This window comes from Balaenoptera musculus, chromosome 20, assembly GCF_009873245.2.
Source record: "Balaenoptera musculus isolate JJ_BM4_2016_0621 chromosome 20, mBalMus1.pri.v3, whole genome shotgun sequence".
NCBI lineage: Eukaryota > Metazoa > Chordata > Mammalia > Artiodactyla > Balaenopteridae > Balaenoptera > Balaenoptera musculus.
In genome coordinates, this window is record NC_045804.1 from 15,111,765 (window position 1) to 15,134,745 (window position 22,981).

Here is a 22,981-nt window from a genome sequence, read left to right on the forward strand (position 1 = left end):
CCGAGCACCGAGGCGGTTTGGGACTCCAGGTCAGGTATGTTCCGCTCAGGCAGTGATTCAAGAAGGCAAACTGCTCATGGGGTCAAGGGCCTGGGGCCAGATCCAGGCAGGGAGGGAAGAGAGGAAGGTGCTAACAGGGAGGGCTATGAAACAAAGGAAGAGACCAGGGAGTAAAATTCTTTTCGTAAAAAAATTAGCCTGATAGATAAAAAATATACAAAGTTGAAGTTTGTTAAAGACACTGATAACAGAGAGAAAGACAACTTTGAACCGGCATTTGTTCCCACCTAAGTGCTCACATGGACACGGACAGATAGCTGCCCCGGGCAGCAGCAGACGGAGACGTCTGGGACAGATGAATACAAACAGAGCCGGTGCCCACAATGCTCATTAACACAACGGCTGACAAACAAATATACAGAAATTTTTAATTGAGGAACCAACGGAGATGAGGAGAAGAGAGAAAATCTTAAAACTCAGCCCTGGGCTGAGGAGGCGCCACACAGCACTGAGTCCGGCCCAGAGAGCGGTGGGGTGGCTGGCCGGGAACTCCTAGAGCAGCTTCCGGGAACAGTGGGTGCAAAGCAAGGAAAGACGTACTGGCCACCGGAAACATGTTTCTTCTTACTTTGGGGGTGGGACAGAGGCGGGAAACACACAAGCCCCTGCCTCGTGGGCGCGGCGCCACCGACACTACACTCTGAGTATCTCCAGGCAGTTGTTGTAGCAGATGGCGATCCAGTCGGGCTGAGTCGACGCCCACTGCACATTGTTGATCTCTCCCTCGGCTGTGTAGGCCAGGATGGGGTCCTCGATGGCCCGGGGCATTTGCTGGATGTCCCAGATGAGAGCCTGATGGTCATCCGCTAGGGACACAGAGAGCCAGCAGGCAAGGTCACAACTCAGGCAGTGAGGATCATCACCCCTGCCTCTGAGCGGGGATCACAGTTTACAAAGCATTCACTCACCGAAACCCCAGTGAGGGAGGTTTTACTGCAAGCCCCCAAGGAAATGTTAAGGCACATGCCCCAAACCACAGAGCTATGCAGCAGTGAGCGGCACAGCCCGGACGCAAAGCAAGGCCGCTGTCTCTGACCCATTCACCACAGCAGAGCTAGGATGGCGGAAGGGACTTGGATGGGCACCTCATCTCATCTGGGGCAGGCATCAGGAAAGGAAGAAGGGATGGGATAAAAACGATCCCCAAACATGTCATTTTCAGTCACTTAAAGTACTTGAGTGATTAAAGATCCCTCTCTGACGATTCAATTATTTAATGGGATTCTTTTCCGTCCATCTTATGGACATTTATACATCAATGAGGTGTTATACAGATAATGAGATAAAGTGCTGTGGGGACATGTGCCAAGAAAAGAGCCCTGGGAAATACCAGAAAGAAGGAAAGCACCTTAAAAAGACAGATAAGCACATGAAAAGTGACTGGAAAAAAACATATCAAAATGAGACCAGTGGTACCATTAGGACCGCAAGGTTATGAGTTATGTTTACTTTTCTCTAGTTCCTAAGGGATGTGCAACGTGGTGGTCATGTTACTTTTACGATCAAAATAATAAGTTCTTAATTTAAGAGAGGGAAAGAAGGGCAATGACCTTCCACACCACAGTGTCCCCTAGTCCCATCACCCATCCCGACGTGAAAGCCTGTCTCTCTCCTGAATAAACCAGACCCTCAGAGGCCGCATAACCTGGGCACGGGTGAGAGATGCCCTTCCCAGGACTATCCGCATCAAGAGATCTGGGAAGTTGTTTTAAACACTCGGCACCTCTAAAGCACTAAGTGCCTTTTCCTCGACGCTCAACTGAGCACGCTCTTCAGCACCAGCTCCTGCCACTGGAAGGACACGGGGCGGGTGCGGCGCCCAGGGCAGCAGCAGGTCTGCAAAGGCAGCCGCTGGCAGCCGAAGGTGGGCTTCTGTTGCGTGGGCTGATACCGTTCTCCTTTCTTTCTTTTTTCTCCTCCTGCCCTTCCCTAGCCACACTCCTGGGAAAAAGCGGGCAACCGTGAAGAAGTCAGGCCACAACATGAGGCACGCGGGACGGCGTTGGGCCTCAACTGCTCCACAATGAGACCGACAGGCACGAGCCGAGGGCCCCACACAGGAAGAGCTTCATGCCTTTCGCATTCGTGCTAAAATGGCAGAAAACCACCAAACTACATTGCTCCTCTGGCTCCATAATGAACAAGGAAAGGAGGATGCTACTGATTTGTGAGGAGGGGAAAAGTATGTTAGAAGGAAACCCAAGGCTCTGAAAAATAAGGAGCAGACCATTATGGGGCTAGAGTGGAATCCTGTCTGTAAAATAAAGGGACAGGTATTCACATGGGAGGGATGTGTACGCATGGATCCACCTAAAAAGGTCTGGAAGGAGACACACCGACCGTTGTGAGAGGTGTCACCTATACAAAGTGGGGCTGAAGTGGAAACGGGAAAGGAAGGAGAGAAGACGACGTTCACCTTCCGTTTTTTTTACATCTCTGTATTGTTGAATTTTTTTGTTGTTGTTGTTGTTGAATTTTTAATAGCAGGTATTGTTTCTAGAATACAAGCACACCAACGGCCAGCGTATTTTTAAGGGGTACTCTTTTGGGTCTGGCAACTGGAGAAATGGGAACTACACGTCACACACCACTGACCCGGGCAGGCTGTGCAGGCCCTTCCATGCACCCAGAGCTCAGTGCAGGGGGCACGTGCTTTTGGCATCTCCCAGGCGACAGGCCCAAAGAGTCAGTTACATCCAAGAGAGACTGCCCCCTCCTTCATGTTCCTGGATGAGTGCTCTGTGCCGACCTAGATTTCAGAGGCGCACAGTAGTTGGCACAAGCCTATAACGGGTACACGATGTAAGTACTATACAGATGCTCTGACATCACTGAGGGTACAGTAGCATCTGGAAATCTGGACTGCTTCAATTTCACAAGCATAGGGAGGCTCTCAATGGAGTTACTCTGTGTAAACCTCTCAAACTATCCTTGGAATACAGTAAGGATTACAATTCTAAGGAGACAAGAGGAAGATCTCCTTACCGCTCCCTCCCCATCACCCCCTGCCAGTAATTACCTGCAGTACAGATGTGGCAGGATGAATGTGGGGCCCAAGCAATGCCATTGACACATGCTCGGTGGTTGTTTAACCTGGCGACAGGCGTGCAGGGAACTCGAACGTCCAGAATCACTACCTGCAGAAATAACAAGAAAGAGGCCCAGAAACTTCAGGGTGTGACAGAAAAAACAAGGCACTACACAAGAGAGAAAAAAAAATTGTTTAACTTGTTCATTTGTAGATTTAAAGACTCTTAGAGACAGAGGGTCTCGGTCCCCAAAGTAGCTACAGGATTGAGGAAAAAGAAAAAAAAGGCACAGCTAGTTTCTAGTCTGTGTCAAAAGCAGCTCAGGGCCTTTAGGCTGCAGGGGAGAAGTCGGAGTAAGTAACACGAATTTGAATAATCCACCAAGTCCTGTTAGGTGCCTGTGCTAAGGATTCTGTGCGTGCTCAGCTGGGCAGCATGGAAGCCCTCTCCCCCAACCCCCGAAGCAAAAGTTGAAAGGTAAGCAGCCCAAGGTACTGGTTTCATCAAAATAAAATTAATCACTGCATCATCTCCACCCACAATTTACTGCTTTTATCAAATAACAGGCTACAGAGTTGCCACTTCCACATCTGTTCACTAAAGCTGGCAGAATCTGTCCAGACTACAGAGGGGAAATCTGCCTGTGTCTTTACTCGGCACCATAAGCACGTATGATTTGGTTTACTCTTTAGATACTGCTTTTCTTGGCTCCGACTCCAACTCTCCAAGTAGTAAAAGTGCTTAACACACGGTCCTTGTCCTAGATCAGGTTCTCTCAGTTTCAGCACTCCTGACATTTCGGGTCGGTAACTCTGCGCTGTGCGGAGCGGTCCTGTGCGCCACAGGCCGTGCAGCAGCAACCCTGACCTCCGCCCACCAGACACCAGGAGCACCGCCCCTCCCTCTCCCACCCCCGAAGGTGGGACAACCAAAAATGTCTCCAGATAGTTCCAAAAATCCTCTGAGGAGACAATGGCGACCAGTTGAGAACCACTTTTCTAGATACAGTAAGTAAGCGGAGCCGGAGCTGAGTGGCAGGGCCTATGTTAGCCTCAAGCAGGGCTCTCACCTCCATTCCGTCCATGGCCATGGTGGCTAGGTAGTTGGGGTCCTGCTTGTTCCAGCAGAGGCGAAGCAGTGGGTGATGCTGTGGGTCTTCGTAAATGATGGTGCTGTGTTCTAGATGACGGAGGTCAAACATCCGCACCGAGCCATCAGCACCCACAGAGGCAAACATGTCCCTGCCACCCCCGGCCCGGCTAAATGCAATATCATAGACCTGTTGGTGAATAAGAAGCGTCAGTCGGATTCAGGTCCGTCACCGCCCTTTCCTGTAACAGGGAAATCTGCTATCCCTAGTTCATCTAAACCCTTGCTCATGACCCAGAAGGAGGTAAACAAAGCCAAACAGCGCCTGTGAGGACTGGGACCTGAGAGTGCTAACATCAGTGACTTTCCAAAGAGTGAAGGTCACTCTGCTCTGGAAACTGGCGGGCTTCTTCTCACTTCCTGCTTTCCAAGGACTCTTCCTCCATCTCCCGTGATAAAACAAAGAGCACATACCCTGCTGACCGGCAGAGCACAAGTAGCTCTGAGCAAGTATTCTGTAGGCTTGGACACGCTCAGTGAAGCCAAAGCCAGTGGCTGTCTCCTGCCACCCTGTTACAAGATGGAGACATTTATTTCCTGGGCCTTCGTGGCTTTCATTTGTGTGTGATCAGAGGCAAATCCATGAGCACATTAAGGCCAAGATCATCGATTTGCTAGGTGGAAGCAGCCACGGTTCTGCTGAGAAACCTGGACCTGAGACTCATTTGCGAAAAAGAGGTAACAGCAGTTTTGAATCTCGGGAAGCTCAGGTGTTCCTATACTTACAAAGAGGCTTAATACTGCTCTCTTGTCCTAGGACACGCTATCTCTTCTCCTAGTTGGTTTGTGTTCATAAGTGAATCAATTTAGGTTTTGAATCATTGTTTTCTGCACTTATTACTTGCTGCAAACATTGCACTCTGCTAATGTCTATGAGAAAACAGAGGCAGAGAGCAACAGAGAGCTTCAGAGAAAGAAAGGGACAAAGAGAGACAGACAAAGCCAGAGCCAGACAAGCGGAGAGAGAGAATCTGAAAAAGGAAAACAAAATGCCAAACAAAACCCATCTTCTGGGGCCAAGGACAATAACAGCTGACTTCTGGGGAGACATGAGTGGAATCTCTCACTCAGTACTGTGACTCCAGCCTTCTGGAGGTTCTACCTACTAAGCGACACTGACAAACAAGCATCCGTTTCTATTCAACCTCATAACTTCCTTTTCCTCTGGCTGACTATGAAGAAATTACACTTCTCTTTCTGTAGTAGGAATTAGGAGTGGTTCAACAGGGAACTGGGCTGGTCATCACAGGAGGCCTGACAGATCAAGGCTCTGTCCAACACCGACCAGCTACCTTAGGCCTCGGGTGTGTTTATCCATATGCGCACCCAGGGTTGGCTCCCAGTAACTCGCAGGGACAGGGACACCACGGCAGCACCACTAAGCAATAAGGTTCCCACAGGCAATATGGCCGAGTGTGTAAAGCTCAGCTCTGACTGCTTCTTCTTCTGTGCTCCACCAGTGTATTTCATCATAAGCCAAGGGAGGGAAACAACTCCCAGATATATGCTACCCTCCTCTACACCAATCCGCCAGTAGCAACGAGAACCTCCTGGCAAGTCTTTACTTCAACAGAGAGGGGTGGGCTGAGAAAAATCTAAGGTGCCAGGAGGCGTCATGTTTCTCTCAGAACAACCACCCTGAGATTCATTTCTTCGAGGCCGGGGTGCTGGTCCAGGGCCCGTTTGCTGTTGAGATCGCTGCTCCCATTGTCTACATTACCTCACTGCAGCTCCGGTGTGGCTTCTCAGCTTTACCATCGTCTGTGTAAGCAATCTCCTCATTAAATCCCCTCAGTTTAAATATTTAAAGTAGCTCTAGGTTTCTGGGTTGGACCCTGACAGAGAACAGCAGGCTAAGCTGTCACAGAACCAAAATGCAGCAACCTGTTCCACTTGATGCCAAGAGGGCTCCCAGAACCGCCTTATACTGATCTTCTCGGCAGGACAAACTCTTCCTTCGCCCCTTGGCTTATGGCAGCCAAGTCCAGCAGATTTGTAACAGATCTTACCGTTGGGAGCACAGAAAGCCAAAGAACAACCTCTCACTAAGAATGATAATCTGGTCACCAACTTTCCATTCTGTGGACAACCTCAAGTTTCTCACCTAATGTCAAGGCATCCCTTTTATCGGTACAGATATTAACAATCCTCACTGTGCAGGGTACGATAGAAAAGAAAACACTACCCACAGGAAACGTCCTGTAATTTTTCTGGTAGAGGACCAGCATGCAGCGGCTCTGGCAGTTAAAGATTTATGACCATTTTACAAAGTCACTCAGAAGAACGCTTTGTTAACACAATTACAGATAGCTTCCTTTGGCTCTTCCAATAAACACAGGAGAAACATCACCATCAAAATAAACCATATTCAATTCCAAATAGTATTAAAAGTATAAGCATTAAGTGAACATACTAGAATTTCATAAAACAAGTTTAGAGAAAAATTAATGATTTCGTTTTGTCTGCCAGGAAATTTTCCCTCTTCTTGCCTCCCTGCTCCCAAAAAAGTAAATATACTTCAAGATAAGTGTTACTCTAAGATTATTTTTTAATCACATCAAGTCCAAGTTTGTCTATAAGAGATCTCATTATTAAAACCCAGCAATCTCTGGCACAAAAAGAAAAACAACAGACTACAGAATGTTTACACCAGCCAAAAAAAACATACACTCATTTATAATAGTGCTGTTTTCCACTGTTCTGACACATTACTATTTTCAATTTAGACAAGACGACGTCAGCATTATGATTTTCCACGTCATTTGCAAAACAAGGAGAGAACAGCCTGACTTCACACCGAAGGCACAGAAAGCAGCTGCGCACCAGCATCAGTACCTCTTTGTCATGGGCAATCAGCTGGGTCTTCACATGGCCGGACACAAGATTCACTCGCCCCAACACCTGCCCGGTCTCCAGCCCCCATATGGTACACGTCGTGTCAATGCTGGAGGTACCTGGAAACAACCAGTGCAAGTCAGCGGCTGACGGGGGTGAAGTTCCCACGCCAGCTTCTCTCCTTGTGCCTATTCATCTGTTCAGCCCAGGAGACAACGCACTGCAAACACTTCTTGAGTACAGGGAGGGAGAGCCCAAAAGAGTCACGTACTCCATCCTCACCCCAGGGCCTTGGACTCTGCCTGGAGAGACAAGACATGCACACGTGGGAAGCTCAACTCCATGGAAGGAATTAATAACCACATTCCATATTTAGCCTCTTCCCCACTCGGCCCCATTTCAGGATGTTGCACGGACCTCAGGGCCCTGGTTAAAAACTGGCCCAGTGTTGTATCTGAGAAAACGTATCTTTGCTTCTTCACACCGGAATACACCCTCCCTCACTCCCTTACCTAAAAGATAAGGGTCCACCTCGTTCCAGTCAAAGGAGGTCAGAGGAGCACAGAAATCCGAGTTCTTGTTATTGTTGAGCAAACATTCCAGTCTGGTCTCTGTTTCACCAACCTGAAGGAGCAATAATTTTTAAAAACTCAGCCAGTCTTATCTTCACAAAAAATCTGTAAAGCCTCTTTTATTCGATATCTTAGTAAATTTAAGACATTTAAATGTCTTAATGGGGGACATTTTTATCATAGAGTAATAAAAACCAGGGGAACTACTTGAATGCTACCTCTTTCCAAGCTTTCTCCTCTGCCCTGCTTTGTTCCCCAAACTTTCACCCCCAAATCCTTCTAGACAAGGGGTCTTCTCACTCTGCCCAAACCGGAGCATCTGTACCCTGCCTGGCTGGACGCCACACCTCCAGCTCCAGGAGAGGCCATGGTGACGGCTCGGCAGAGGGGAGGGGAGGCTCCAGGATCCACTCCCACGCTGCACTAGAAGCAGCGGCCTGGATTTTGTTTCATTTACTCAAAAATATCCTGGCTGTAAATAGAATAAGAGGCCGCCGGTGTCCCCACCCCTGCAGAAGGCAGGCCCTCGTGCTTACATCACGGTCACTGAGCCTTGAGCTTCCAGGCCGACTGCAGCCGGCAGCAGGACTTGAAGGAATCTTGGCTGGACTCACTAGGAAATCTGCTGAGCCAAACAAGCTCGGTCCAGACCCGCTCCCACTTGTTCTCCCGGCTGCAGTGATCTGGCCTCCAGCCCCGGCCTGTTCTCCGAGAGTCCACGCTGCTACGAGCAGCTGACTCTGAGGAGGCCCGTCCAGCACCCGCTTACCCTCCACACGCGGAGATAGTCGCCGCTCGTCGCCAGCAGGTCTGGATAGACGCCTTTTGTGTCAGGGATCCACATGAGCTTTGTGGTGGGGTACGGATGGTCGAAGGTGTTCCGGCAAATAAACTCGGAACTCTCTTCGTCTAAACCAACAAGCTGGACCTGTAACACAGCAGAATCCAGCCACGTAAACATCTGCTTCTCGGGAGCAGCACCAAATACACCAGACCCCTGTCAGTGACAGCCGTCCTGACGCTGTACTACCCTTCACTGCAGAGGCAAGAACTGAGGGAGAGAGGGCATCTAGTCCAACGGGCCCGCTGCTCAGACGAGGAAACCCAGCCTCGGAGGGGCTGAGTTACACTGAAGACTGCAGAGCTAGTCAGAGGCAGAGACAAAATCTGAATACAGGTTTTCTGACTCCAACTCCTGCCCTCTTGATCCAACACCCTAGAGCTGCGTTATCTGCCCAGCTGGTTACCTTCCCCCACAAGCCGAGGCACTTGACAACGTGCAGCCGTGGTTTTAGTGACCCCACGACTAGAAGTGCTGTGGACATTTAGTGACATCCAACAAAGGAATGTCTCACCTAAAAAAGGCAATCGTAGGGGCTTCCCTGGTGGCGCAGTGGTTGGGAATCCACCTGCCAATGCAGGGGACACGGGTTCGATCCCTGGTCTGGGAAGATTCCACATGCTGCAGAGCAACTAAGCCGGTGCACCACAACTATTGAGCCTGCGCTCTAGAGCCCGCGTGCTGCAACTACTGAAGCCCATGCGCCTAAAGCCCGTGCTCCGCAACAAGAGAAGCCACCACAATGAGAAGCCCGCACACCACAACGAAGAGTAGCCCCTGCTCCCCGCAACTAGAGAAAGCTCGCACACAGCAACGAAGACCAAACAGCCAAAAATAAATAAAATTAATTAATTTAGAAAAAAACTTTGTTAAGAGTCACAGAAAAACTGGGCAGAAAGTAGAGAGAGTTCTCTAATACATTAAAGTTCACTCTTTGTGTTGTACAACCTATAGGTTTTGACAAATGTATAATGACATGTATCCACCGTTACAGTATCTTATAGAACAGTTTCACTTCATTTTTTACTGGGTTGTTTTATTTATTGAGTTTGGGGAGTTCTTTACATGGTCTGGATACAAGTCCCTGGTTATGTGTTTTGCAAGTATCTTCTCACAGTCCATGGTTGTTCTGTCATTTTCTTTCAGTGTTTATTGAAGAACAGAAATCTAAAATTTTGAGGTCAGTTTACTATTTCTTTTCTTTAACAGCTCATGCTTGTTGTGTCCTAGCTAAGAAATTTTTGTCCAACTCCAGCCCACAAATATTTTCTCCTATATTTTCTTCTTCCTTTCTCCTTGTTGAGAATCAATTGACCATGTATTTGTGCATCTATTTCTGGACTCTACTCTGTCCCATTGATGCATATGCCTGTCCATAGATCAGGACCACACCTGCTGCTACAGCAGCTTCCTAGTGAAGTCCTGAAATCAGACAGTGTCAGTTCTCCAACTTTGCAGTTCTTTTTCAAGATGGTTTTGAAACCTACTCTATATGTTTGCTTTTCTGTGTAAATTTTAGAACCAGCTTGTCAAATTCTATAAAAAACCTGTTGAGATTCTGATTGGGATTGTGTTGAATCTATAAATCAGTCTGGAAAAACTACTGTCTTAACGGTATTGGGTCTTCTAACTCACAAACAGAACCTATTTCTCCACTTATTTAGGTTTCCTTTAATTTCTCTCAGCAGTATCTTGACGTTTCCAATGTACAAGTCCTCCTTTTCTTTTACTAACTTTATTCCTAAGTATTTTTATGCTATTATAAGTGGAATGGTTTTTAAAATTCTATTTCCAATTGTTTATTGCTACTATATAAAAACACGTTTTTGCCTATTAATCTTGGATCCTGTAACTTTGTTATTAGTTTTAGTAGCTTTTTTGTAGATTCCTAAGAATTTTTCTATGTAGATCTTTCCATCCATATCTGACTTAAAAATCCATATGATGACTAAACCTAAATATTCATTTTTATGGAGCACCTACAGACTGAGGGAGATAATGTATGAAAACATAAAAGGAGAAAAAAAACCCACTGCCCTAAAACACAACACTGCCCTAAGACAGCAATTAAAGTGATGTCACAAGGTAATACACGATTAGTTGCTTATTTATAACACAGATATAAACAAACAGCTTAGAGGAAAGAGCAATAATTCAAAGTAGACAAGTGAGGAAAAGGAGCTGGGATCTGAGCAGTCTTCAAAGGTGTATGGAGGGACTTCCCTGGTGGTCCAGTGGTTAAGATGCCGTGCTCCCAATGCAGGGGGCCTGGGTTCGATCCCTGGTCAGGGAACTAGATCCTACATGCCGCAACTAAGAGCCTGCATGCCACAACTGAAAGATCCCGCACACGGCAACGAAGATCCTGCATGCTGCAACTAAGACCTGGCACAGCCAAATAAAAATAAATAAACAAATAAAATTTAAAAAGGTGTATGGAAAGGTTCTTAGGAGGCGCAGAAACGGAAGGCATCCCCAGCAGGTGGGGCTGAGTTACTAACTAGATGAGCCACTTGGCGGGCAGCAAGAGGAACCATCTGGGAGAGCCCCGCAGAGGAGGCTGGGGAAACGTGCCTAGGGCAGGCTCGAGAGCCCTGACAGCAAACTGAGGACAGAGGTGGGCTTTCCCCCGTGAAGGCGTCTGAGAGGCAGCGGTAGGACTATGAGGCCCTGGAGGCATGAGTATGGGGCCTGGAAATGCCCGGCAGGACTGACTGGATCCAGGAAGAGGCTGGAGGCGGGGAGCTCAGCCTGGAGACCCACAGGGGAACAGGTGGGAAAGGTTAAGGGCCTGTGGTGACCGGTAGTGAGAATGGCAAGGGATAACCTGAGATGGCCACAAGAGGGATTCTGACAGAATGAACAGTTCTTATGGAATTAAAAAGTTGACATTCTGACCTTGGCAGAAAACAAAACATAAAGGAAGATTCTAGATGGAACAGGGAAAATTGGCATCAGGCTTGGTGGGGGAGGGAGGAGAAAATAGATGAGAAGGTAAATTTTGTGGCTCACTGGGCAGAATAAAGCATAAACCTCTCATATAGATTCTGAGCCAGATATTGCACTCATCTATTTATTCAAATATTTACCGAGTGGCTATTAGGTGCCAAGCCCTGTTCTAAGTGCTGGGGATGTGGCAGCAAGCACAAAATCCCTCTTTCTAACCATGCAGGTAAGGCTAAACTAGAAGGGGAAAATGCTGCTACTGCTAAAAGTTGCTTTCCAGCCATTGGAGGCTTCTCTGCAAACCTCAAAATATCAGCTCCCGCGAGCACGTGCCACTTAGGATGCGCTTAAGCAGGCATTCAAGGCTCTCCCTAGCCTACCTTATCTTCCACTTGCATTCATCTAGGCATTGCTGCCCATCCCTCTCCTTACGCTGCCCTCACTTATAAATCCTCATACCTCCTTCCGTCGATCCAAATCCTGCCCAGTATTAATAAAGAACAGTGGCATCAGCCTCCCAGGCCTCCTTACTTACCACTTGCTGGTTGTAGGACCTTGGACGTGTTACTTAACTTTGCTAAACCTGTTTCCAATCTGTAAAGTGAGGATATTCACAGTACCTACACCTCACAGAGTTGTATGTAACACCTTTTGTTTGTGAACTGTTCAGTATGATGCCTTCCTCAGTGTATGAGCTTTTAATATTCTTACACCTCACCTCCTTCATAAACCATCTGCAGTCTTCCTAGCACAGTGGTCTCTCAGTACTTATCTATTCCATCCATTTGGTGACTAATCCCACACTGCCTCATGAAAGCACTTGCATGACTGTCTTATGCTATTTCTCTTAGTAAATGCCTTAAAAACAGGGCCTGTATCTCACTCCTGCTTGTACTGCCAACAGCAATGGTTTTCAAATCTGGCAACCAGATTTACCAAGAGTGCTTTACACATTCCTGGGCTCCCCACCGCTAGCCCAAGATTCTGATTCAACAAGTGTCAAGTGGGGCCCAGGAGTCTATATTCTTAAGACCCTCCCTGGTGATCTGATTCAGCAAGGTTTGACAACCTCTGCACAACAGTACCTAACCTAGGGAAGAAGCCAGGAAATGGCTGGGATCTTTCCTGATCTTCCCAAAGAATTCATGTGTTTGCACAGACTCGTGTTTCATCCTTGGCCTAACTCCCTTTAGCTCTTCTGCTCCAAATTGCCAACCAAGTACTGAAAGGAACAATACTTTGTTTTCACTGTTGTTCAACTGTTGTTCATATACGCAGACGTTAAAAATTTAATGAAAGAGCATGTAAGTTCTCTTGAATATTCACATAATACAGAATGAAGTGGTAAAGTCTCCCATTAACTTCACCCTCAATTCTACTTAGTGACTCTCAAACCAGTTTGATATGAACTACTTTCCAAATGGTTTTTCCAAACAAAACAACAAAAAAAAAACCCAGACAGGTTTGGACCATAAAATGTATTCTGTAACTTGCTTTTAACAACATCTTGGAAGATCTCACGTCCATACGAATGGCTCTACCTCATTCTTCCACAGCAGATTGTGGTAAGCACACCATAATTTAACTATTCATAGTTACTGTGGTTATAGCCCATTGTTTTGCTATTATAAACAATACTCTGTACATATATGTGTAAAGGCTTTTATCGGTCAGATTGCTAGAAGTGTAACTGCTGCATCACATTTTAGATGTTAATACCACAGGAACTATGAGATAATAAATGTGTGTTGTTTTAAGCTAAAAAAAAAAAAAGTCACAGATTCCGTCCAGCAGCCTTTGAAAAGGCTGCTTCCATTTACACTTTCATTAATAGTATATGAGTGCCAATTTCCCCATACCTCTGAAAACACTGAAAATAATCTTTAACATTTTTGTTAATCTGAGAGATGAAAAACGGCATTTTACTACTGAAGGTGAGCATATTTATTATTTTTACTTCTGAATAATAATTTTTAATATGAGTGCTTATAATGGACCAAGTATAAGCATTACACTTACTGCTTTACATGCAATACCTCATTTAATCCTCTCAACATCTCCATGAGGTAGGTACTATTATTCTTCCCACCCTCCTAAGAGATGGAGTAAAAGAGATGTTAAGTATCTTGCCCAGGATCACAAAGGTTATCACTTCCCCATACTATCAGCAACACTAGAAGCAGTAACTTAATTTTTATAAATTTGAAAGGGAAAAGTAACATCACAGGGTCAACTCTCATTTCCCTTAACTACCTGAGGTTGAGTATCTTTCCTGTTTATTTATTTATTTATTTATTTATTTTAACTTTATAGCTACTTTATTTATTTATTTATTTATTATTTTTGGCTGTGTTGGGTCTTCGGTTCGTGCGAGGGCTTTCTCTAGTTGTGGCAAGCGGGGGCCACTCTTCATCGCGGTGCGGGGACCGCTCTTCATCGCGGTGCGCGGGCCTTTCACTATCACGGCCCCTCCCGTTGCGGGGCACAGGCTCCAGACGCGCAGGCTCAGTAGTTGTGGCTCACGGGCCCAGCTGCTCCGTGGCATGTGGGATCTTCCCAGACCAGGGCTCGAACCCGTGTCCCCTGCATTAGCAGGCAGATTCTCAACCACTGCGCCACCAGGGAAGCCCTTTCCTGTTTATTGATCACTTGCATTTTCTCTTCTAAAAACTGGCTACTTATACTCTTTGTTCATTTTTCTATCACACTAAGTAGATTAGCTCCTACTGGCTGTCACGTTTTGAAAATATTTTTCCTTGTCCTATCATCTGTCTTTTTTGTCCACAGGATATCTTTTCACATAGAAATGTTTTATTTGTATGTACAGCTGACCCTTGCACAAGGTGGGGGTTTACTGCACGTATAATTTAGTATCTGAGTTCTCTGCATCTTTGGATTCAACCAACCATGGACCCTGTGTAGTACTTAATTGAAAAATATCCACTTATAAGTGGACCTGTGCAGTTTAAACCTGTACTGTTCAAGGGTCAACTGCACTATAGCCTGTCAATCTTTTCCTTAGTTGACTCTGGATTTAATGACTGGCTTAAAGATCACCTTCTCTGCGCACCCTCCACTGCCCCAGTACAAATTTCATAGTCAATTTTCTTTTACTATGTTTGTGGGCCTGTTCTTTATTTGATCTGGAATTGATTTTCATATATGACGTGAATTAGGGGGCTCTCAATTTTTCTGCCATACAATTTATTTTTTTCCCCAGTGAGTTAAAGTTCTATCTTATCACTAACTACATTTCTATATATACTTAGATCTGCTTTGGAACGTTCTGTGTGATTGCACCAACTATATGTGGTATTGGCTGTAACTATACCAATTCCAGTATGTTTACTCTGATCTGGTAGGCAAGTGTTCCCCTGTTTTCAAAACATTTTTTCCCTTTTATTTTTTTGGACATCAGTATACATTTATTTTTAAGACTCTGGAGACAAATAGTATTCCAGTTCTGGCCTCACATTTACCTTCTATGTCACTTTGGGGAGTTACTTAGCACATCTGGGCCTCAGCTTCCTCATCTTCCCATAAGTTTTGATATGTATTATTTTTACCAATCAGCTGATTTCCCTTAAGAAAATTTTTTTTCTTAATACATGGTCAATTTTTATAAATTATCTTTTTAAAAAGTGCATTCTATTCCCCATATAAATCTTATATACTCAAGTATATTTTCAGGTATTCATAGTAGCACAATCTGTAATAGTTGCAGATTTGTAGACATTGCTCCATGCCTTCTATCATCAACTGTGGCTAGCCTGACTTCTCCTTCCCCTCTTCAAGAGGATGTGATCATTTTGCCTGGATGTCCAAAGGTTCTTTCTTCACCCTTAAAATGTAGACACTTTCCTAGGGAAGTTTTCAGTGCCAATTGTTTTGTGTCCATTTCTCTTGAGATACAGTTTGAACTCATTACTTCAAACCTTTATTCTATAAAGTCTTCTTTAACGACATATTTGAGTTTTTGTGTTTCATTTCTTTGGTCTTCTTCAGAGACACCAATTATACCTAAGTTAGACATTCTTTATTTTCTGCATCTATTATAGTCTTTCTAATTGTTCATTTCCACTTCATTTTCTCAATCTGTCTTCCCTATCTTTCACTGTTTTCAGCAGTCTGTATTCATTTTAATTCTCTTTCTAATGTGGCTTTTAGGTCTGTGATAATTTTTGTTTTCTCTTCCACTCTTTTGCTGGGCTGTACCTGCTGGTGGTCCCATTTTCTCTTGTCACTATGCCTTATTTTACCTGATCTCCTGTATCTCTGCCTGGAGTTCTTTATTTTCTTAAGTTCTTTGAATTCATGGTGGCAGGACTGGCCATTAATTTTCAACTAAGGTGAAAACATTTTTCTAGTGTAGACACTTTACCTTCCATTTGTTTCCCATTTTTCCCCCCTCCTTTCTTATAGTATCTCTCTATTGCTACTATGCTGGTTCCTGAATGAGGCAAGTTCTTTCTAGATGATCTGAAGGAAGTTCCCATGGGAGAGAGGTCAGGGCCATGTTCCAAGTTAGCATAAACACATGAGGCTTCTGCATCTTCTCAGCCAACAGAGATGAGGAGCTGTCAAGCTGTTCACAATTCAATCTCTTCCAACCTGCCTCATCTAGTGCTTCTAGAGATGATGGCATGTCTCTGTGTCTCCTTGTACAACTTAGCTTCCCTCTCATCCAAGGTGTCGAGTGGGGTCTAGAGAAGCTCCTGCTGCCAGCTGCGCACCCTCTTCTCACTGTCCCAAACAAAGGACTGTTGATTTTGCCCATCAAAATCCTATCCTGGAGAACTGTGCTCTTCTCAGTTTGAACCTGCAGCCACAGACATCCTTTCTCAGCATCTTCCTATACCCATCTGATCTTCATTATACTGCCGTCCTTCCTCACTTATTGTGGGAGCGTAAGGAAAAAGTATGACTTCAATCATCTTGTCAACACTTAGGTTACCCCTCTGCCTTTTCTTTCCTCCATAGTCTTCCCTGTCCTCCTGCTAAACTTCTTCTATCTCCCACCTCCACTGCCTTTCTGCAACTATTGCTTCACAATGCTTTACCCCAACATATGAAACAAATGCCCCCTAAAAAGAAAAGACTGTGAAACAGGATCATTTTGACTTATTTTTAAACTGTGGATATTACTATGTCAGATATCTCCTAAGGAGCAGATATAAAACATAAAATATTTATTCCTTGGAGGCATGACCACAGCTTCACTTTCAATTACTTTCATGAACAACATAAATTACTATTCACATTACTCATACCTTACATTTTTTAAAAATTTAAAAGCTGCTGTGTTTATCTTGTTACTATGCTCCTTGAAGGAGGGAACTGTGTATCCCTCTTTAACTACGTGCAGTGCTAGTACCAGAACATGAAGGTGAATGCATGTGAATATGTGTGTACATATATGTAATTAATAAAAAAAACCCCCAAGTTATCTAAACCAGTAATACCACTCTTGACAGTGGAACATTTCCCCACAATTGTTAATATAACCAAAATCAGCTAAGGCAAACTTCTGACAGAATAAACCAGCTTTTCTTGGTCTTTTCCATTTGTCCTCCTTTCAAGCCTGTTCCTGACTGATTATCGTTGATCAGCATCTGCAGAGAGGTCCTGCCTTGTCAAACTTTGAGATGCACTCTGGCACCGCACCCCTTCGGCTCCTGGCTCAGAGGCTAATCAATCAGCTCTGGCATCACAGCCCCAGGCAGGCCAGACGACCTACAGAACACAGACTCACTCCTTGTTCAAATCACAGCATCTCCAGCAAGTCTGTGTGAACCAGGTTAGGGCAAAAAACAATATAGCAGCAGAAGTTTTATTCAGTGGTCTCATGGAAGAATTAGTCCCCTCACTGTCTAGAAAAAAGAAAGGAGGAAGTTAAAACCAGAAGAGTTTTATACTTTAAATTCCCCTGCTGACAGTCTTGGCAAGGACTGATGGAGCACTGCAAAATTTTAAATATCTATCAAAAACACTTATGTGTACTAAAACACTTTCTCTTTATTGCTACCAATCTCAAATCTGCTAAGAAAGGATACAGAAGGTTACCAAGTATTATCGCTGTGCCTAAAACACAACAAATAAATATTTGTTGAATTAATGAACAAATGAATGAGAATCCTGAAAGGCTGACAGAAATACTGAGAAATGAAAACTTATATGCCAGGGTCAAAATCATTATGTGCCAAATAGATAAAGTAATTCTGCATTAAAGATCTCATAGGAATCAACACAGGCTGACAAGGCAAGCATTCATCCCATGTGCATTTCAAGTACAAGGTAGTCTTACTCAGATTCACTACCAGTATTCTTCAAAAAGCATCAGGTATACCTATGGTTTCTCTCCTCAGAACCTCAAAAAATGTCTTCTAGATGCCAAATCTTAAAGCACAAATGGTCAGGTAGTTAAATATTAGGGCAAGATAAATCCCAATCACGCTGTCAATTCTATTCGAAACCAACCCTGAAACATGCAGCTAAGAATAGAAGCCCAGGAACTGCTACCCATCTTTCCCCATAAAACAAGGGAAATACCACTTGTCTAAAGATGACAGATATTGTCAAAACTCAGGAGAAATACCAGAGTTCTTATATCAGAGTTACTGTGTCTAAGCCAGGTAGAACAAGAGAAAATGGGCTTAAACTAGCATATTACAGTACTTGGAGTCCAACAACAAGAAGCTTCTACACCACAAAATGGGTTTGGTTGAAAGGAACCAAGAGAATTTTTTCCCCTGGGTCTTTAAAAGGCAAAGGAATGAACATAATGACCTTTTGAGGTACCTTTCTGACCTAAGGTCCTGATTTTTCTCTGGAAAATACAGAAGTCAAATTTACCTAACACCCATATAATTCTCCTTGATTATATTTCAATTACAGATAGAGTAGTGATGATGTTTAAGTAATAATAGCTAACATTTCTAAATTGCTTACTATGTGCCAGGCAGAGTTCCTAACTCCATTACATTATTAACTCATTTAATCTTTCTTATTACTCCCATTTTACAGATGAGGAAACTGAGGCACAGAGTTTAACTTGCCTAAGGCCACACAAAACTGGGAAGTGGCAGGGCTGAGATCTCAACCCAGACTACCTCAAAGAGGCTATCTGGTAATTGAGCTTTTTTCATGGGATGGAATCAATGTTTAGGCACACGCAGACGCAAAAAGAAGGATTCCTGTCTCTGGTCAGGAGATGCCAAGGTAACTCCAGGGTAATGGTCTTACAGCGCCACCTGGACCACCTGTGTCTGAATCACCTGGCTGTCTGTTAACTAGTGAAGCCTGAGAATGTATAAGTCCCTCAAAGGATTCTTAGACACAAGCTAAAATTTAGAAAACCATTCTCCAACACGAGTGCTGCTCTATCCCCCAGCAGAGACCACAAAAAAAGAACATCAAACACAATTACCAATAGTAGGACTCTTTATTCCAGGTGTAGTTGATAGAATCTAGTTTACTCCACTACAATTCCCGAATTTATTCAGATGATGGAACACCTGGAAGTCAAGTTGTTCTTGAAATGCTAAGAGATTTAATTCCACCGAACTACAAATAATTTTACTACAGGAAAACGTGATGACATGAACACAAAATTTTTCTTAAATTATAATCATGTTTTCTTAATGTCTCACAGTAAAAAAAGATGACCGTTTCTAGGCTTTTTCATCAATGTTAATTTGCTGTGTCAATTTATTTTGTCCTCTACTGGCAATTACTATTGACAGCAAACAGGAACCAAAGGTCTGAGAATTTCAACCAATAATTTAAAAATTCCTCTAAAATATGAAGTCTGGCACCTCCATGTCCAGGTTTCTCAGAAACTGAGCCTGATAATCACTGTGTTCAAGTGAGATTTACTGCCCGCCAGCCCCTAGGCACAGATCCTCTACAGCAGGGTTTCTTACCTTGAGGTCATGAACTTGAGTTGGAAAATCACATTTACATTTTCACAAACTCTAGCTAAAATGTATCATTTCCTTCCATTACAAATGGGGGCAGCTACTCACCACGGCATCAGGATCTGTGATTTGTTACCAATCAAAATCACTGATTTTTTTCATATCACATCACAGTGAACATCTTGAAATGCTGTTTACCCTCATCCCTACTTCAAGATTAATGATTATAATGGATGATGTAATTTAATGAGTTAATTTAAAAGTACAGATTACCACTTTTTAAAAAATGTCTTTAATAACTATAGCTCAATATGATTGGTTTCCTTTGTAATCCTATGTATTTTATGCATTTGAAAACAGAATTATGAACAGAGATCTACTGGCTTCAAACTGCCAAAGGTGTCCATGACACACACACACACACACACACACACACACACACGTTAAGAACTCTGACCTAGATAGGTGGGGGCACAAAAACAGTAGGCAAGACACAGCACTGCCTACATCATGCAAGTGAACTAAGACAGAGGTAACTGCTTAATCTATTACTACTGGGATCATCAGACCACACTGCCTGTGTGCCTGGCACAAAGAAGGAGCTCCATATGGTTACTAAATGAAAGGGCAAACTTGGGGGTAGAGTCCCTGCAACAGAGGTTTGACACCAGTTACTCCACTGATTCCACCAGCAGCCTAACTGTGGCTCAGTTTCTCCTCTCTTATAAATGCGACTACTACTGCTTACCCAAATCGACCCTGGAAGAACTTGCAAGGAAAAAAAAATCTATCTGTGTGAAAAGATTTAAGCCCTTTGAAAGATATATTTTACTTTTTTTTCCCCTTTTAAACATGTATCCTTAAACAACAGTTCTAATGTTCTCAATTTTACTAGTTCAGTTTACACATCAGGGCCTTGAATTCCATTCCCAGCTCTGCCATCCACTATGGGCCATAAAGAAGAAAGAGGCACCAGAGAAAAGAAAATAAAGCTATGTCTTGTCAGGACTCTCTGCTTTCTGTGGGCAATGGGTGGACTCCAAGATCAGTGCATACTCCCCGAGATTTGTTTGTAAATTGTGTATGTGTGACGTCTGGGTAATGAAAGTCCATCGTTTTCATCACTTTCTCAAAGGGGATTCCAAAATAGTTAAGACCTAACTCTAGAGAAACAGATGTGCTCCTGAAAAACTGTAAACAAAATTACAATGTTCAAATGTTTTTTACAGGACCTTTATGTGTAAAAAAGAACTTTCCTACAACAAACTGTGGGTCAGAAATAATAAAACTGACCTGTGCAGTGCCCCCCAGCTGGTCAGTGGACCAGACAGGACCCAACCCTAGAGCACCTGTCTTTCTTCCCTGCACCATGCCTGTCACCATCCACACACTTTATTCTTCCTAAGTCACGGTGTTCATGGTGTTAAGCAGGTGTACAGGCTTTCAACACCGCTAGGCATGGCTCTCCGTTGCTCTGATCACTATCAATCACGTTTACTCTAATACAATAAATGGAAGAGATTAAGGAGTAAAGGAAAGAAAATTCTTCCCACTAACTTATTCAACAACTTTCAGAAATAAATTTATGCTGCACTTCCAGCTTAAAGCTTCCTCCTACTACCCGTGCTTCTATGAAGGATTCTCAAATTGTGGATGTCCAGAAAGACTTACTACTCAAGATTACATATCTGTATTAGCACGAAAGATGCCAAGAAAAAAATACGGCAAGTATCATCCTTCTCTGTTCGGAAAACAATGGCGGATTACAGCCATTGGCCAAGATTTCCAAAAAGAGGTCTCTTTGAAGAGGACGAATATGAGGCAGCAATAGCAATGGCAATCCCGGCAAAGGGCTGGGGGAATCCAGGAAGAGTACCTGGGGGTGGGTGTAGGGGGCTGGGAAGCCTGCGCAGTAAACAGTCCTAACAGAGATCTAGCGTGGCCAGGAGCGACCACCGAGGCGCCAGCATTTTACAGCCATCATTCCCTCATCCTTCTTCCGCCCCCTAATTGAAGCAATGCGGCAGGAGCGGAGGGGACAGGAGTGATAAATGGCATAGCTTTGGGGTGTAAACCTGGGTTTGAGACCTGTTTCCGTCACGAAATAGCTGTGTGACTCGGACAAGTCACAACACGGTGCCTCAGTTTTCCCATCAGTAAAATAAGGGTAACTACACTCTTGACTACCCAGGAATGCTGCAAGGATTAAATGCGATAACGAGAGCGAAACTGTCTGCACAAGGCCAGACACAGAGGAACCGCTCCGTGGCGCTAGGGCAAGTCCGCGGGAGAATCCTGGGGTCTGGGTTCCGGCCCGGAAAGGGCGCCCCCGGGGCCCGCTCCCCACCAGCCGGGTTCCGAGGCCCTGCCCGGCCCACCTTGTTGTTGTACTCCTCCACGAAGCTGCCCAGCGCCAGGCGAAAGCGCTTGTCGGGCCGCACGCTCCAGTTCATGGCGTAGACGGTCCAGGGCGCTTCATACTTGTAGATCTCCTTCCGTTTGCCGTGCAGGGACATGGTGGCGGCGGCGGGGCCGCAGTGCGGATCGGGACGGCAGCGGGCTGCGGAGGGCGGGGGCGCGAATCAGTCAGGGAGCCTGGCCTGGAACCCAGGGGTCCGAAGGGAGGCGGGGCGGGGGCGGGCAGGGACGGCCTAGCCCGGAAGAGGGCCCGCAGCGACAGACAACAAGGGCCGGGCCCAACCCCCAGTTTCAAACCTGCTTCGGCCCGGACGACAACCACCTTCCGCTTGAGACACCGCCCCGCCCACTCGGAACGGAAGCTACGCGACCCTAGCAGCGGCGCCTGCCGTTGGCTGCCTGACACGTCCTTTCGAACGGTTCCTTCTTCTCATTGGCTGTTGTAGCCTGGGCTTCTGAAACCTCCTTGCTATTGGTGGAAATGTTTGTCATTCCAATTACTCGCCCCGCCCAACTCCAGGGGGCAGGCTCTTTCACAGCCCCAAAGGTCATTGGCTGACAAAGATGTCAGTCAGAGAGATAACAGGGCAGTGATGGTGAATGGGGGCGTGGGTGCCTAGAATCTAGCGCGCTGGTTTGCAGGCCTCCAAGTTCTAGGTCAAGCCTCTGAGCGTGAAAGCTCTTGTGTGACCTGCTCTGACTTCCCCACTGCAGCTACTATTTCCAACGGCTTCTCCACTTTGTCGAGTGAAAAAGAAAATTCTGCCTTACCGGAGAGCCTGCTGCATTCCGCGGCACTGAGCTCCGCGGCCTGGCTGCCTGGCCTGCGCCAAACGGGAACCACCGTAATTCCCCGTCATGCCAACGCCCCCGTTACGCCGGAATGTTGTTCTCCCAGCGCCCCAAGGCGAACACACCGTTGGACACGCCGATGTACTCCGGGCCAGGCCAGCTTCAGTCAGGCTTTCCTGCGCTATCCTGGCCATTGTAGAAATGCTCTGAATTCTAGGGTTGGTCTTCAGCAGGCAGCAGCCCGACCAGTGTGGCTCGCACTTTTTATTAGTTCCCATTCCATCCTTTCCCCACCGAGGGTCCCAAGGCAAATGCTAATCTAGCCCTAAATACTATATCTGTGTCTTGAGTTTGAAATGGAGAAGGGTCCGAACCTAGGTAACATCTCTTTATAATTTAAATGGTTTCCAATAATTTGCTTTC

General features: G+C 45.2%; 1 protein-coding gene across 1 annotated transcript; it reads right to left on the bottom strand.

The window, feature by feature from the left end:
• Positions 1–403: 403 nt before the first annotated feature.
• Positions 404–22,084, bottom strand: DCAF7 (DDB1 and CUL4 associated factor 7). Its single transcript, XM_036835673.1, has 8 exons — positions 22,064–22,084; positions 21,727–21,908; positions 8,415–8,573; positions 7,586–7,697; positions 7,074–7,192; positions 4,159–4,368; positions 3,080–3,197; positions 404–866 (listed from the first exon to the last, which is right to left on the bottom strand). The coding sequence occupies exons 2-8, from the start codon at positions 21,862–21,864 to the stop codon at positions 694–696; spliced, it is 1,029 nt and encodes a 342-aa protein (XP_036691568.1). The 5' UTR covers positions 21,865–21,908; positions 22,064–22,084; the 3' UTR covers positions 404–693.
• Positions 22,085–22,981: the final 897 nt, after the last annotated feature.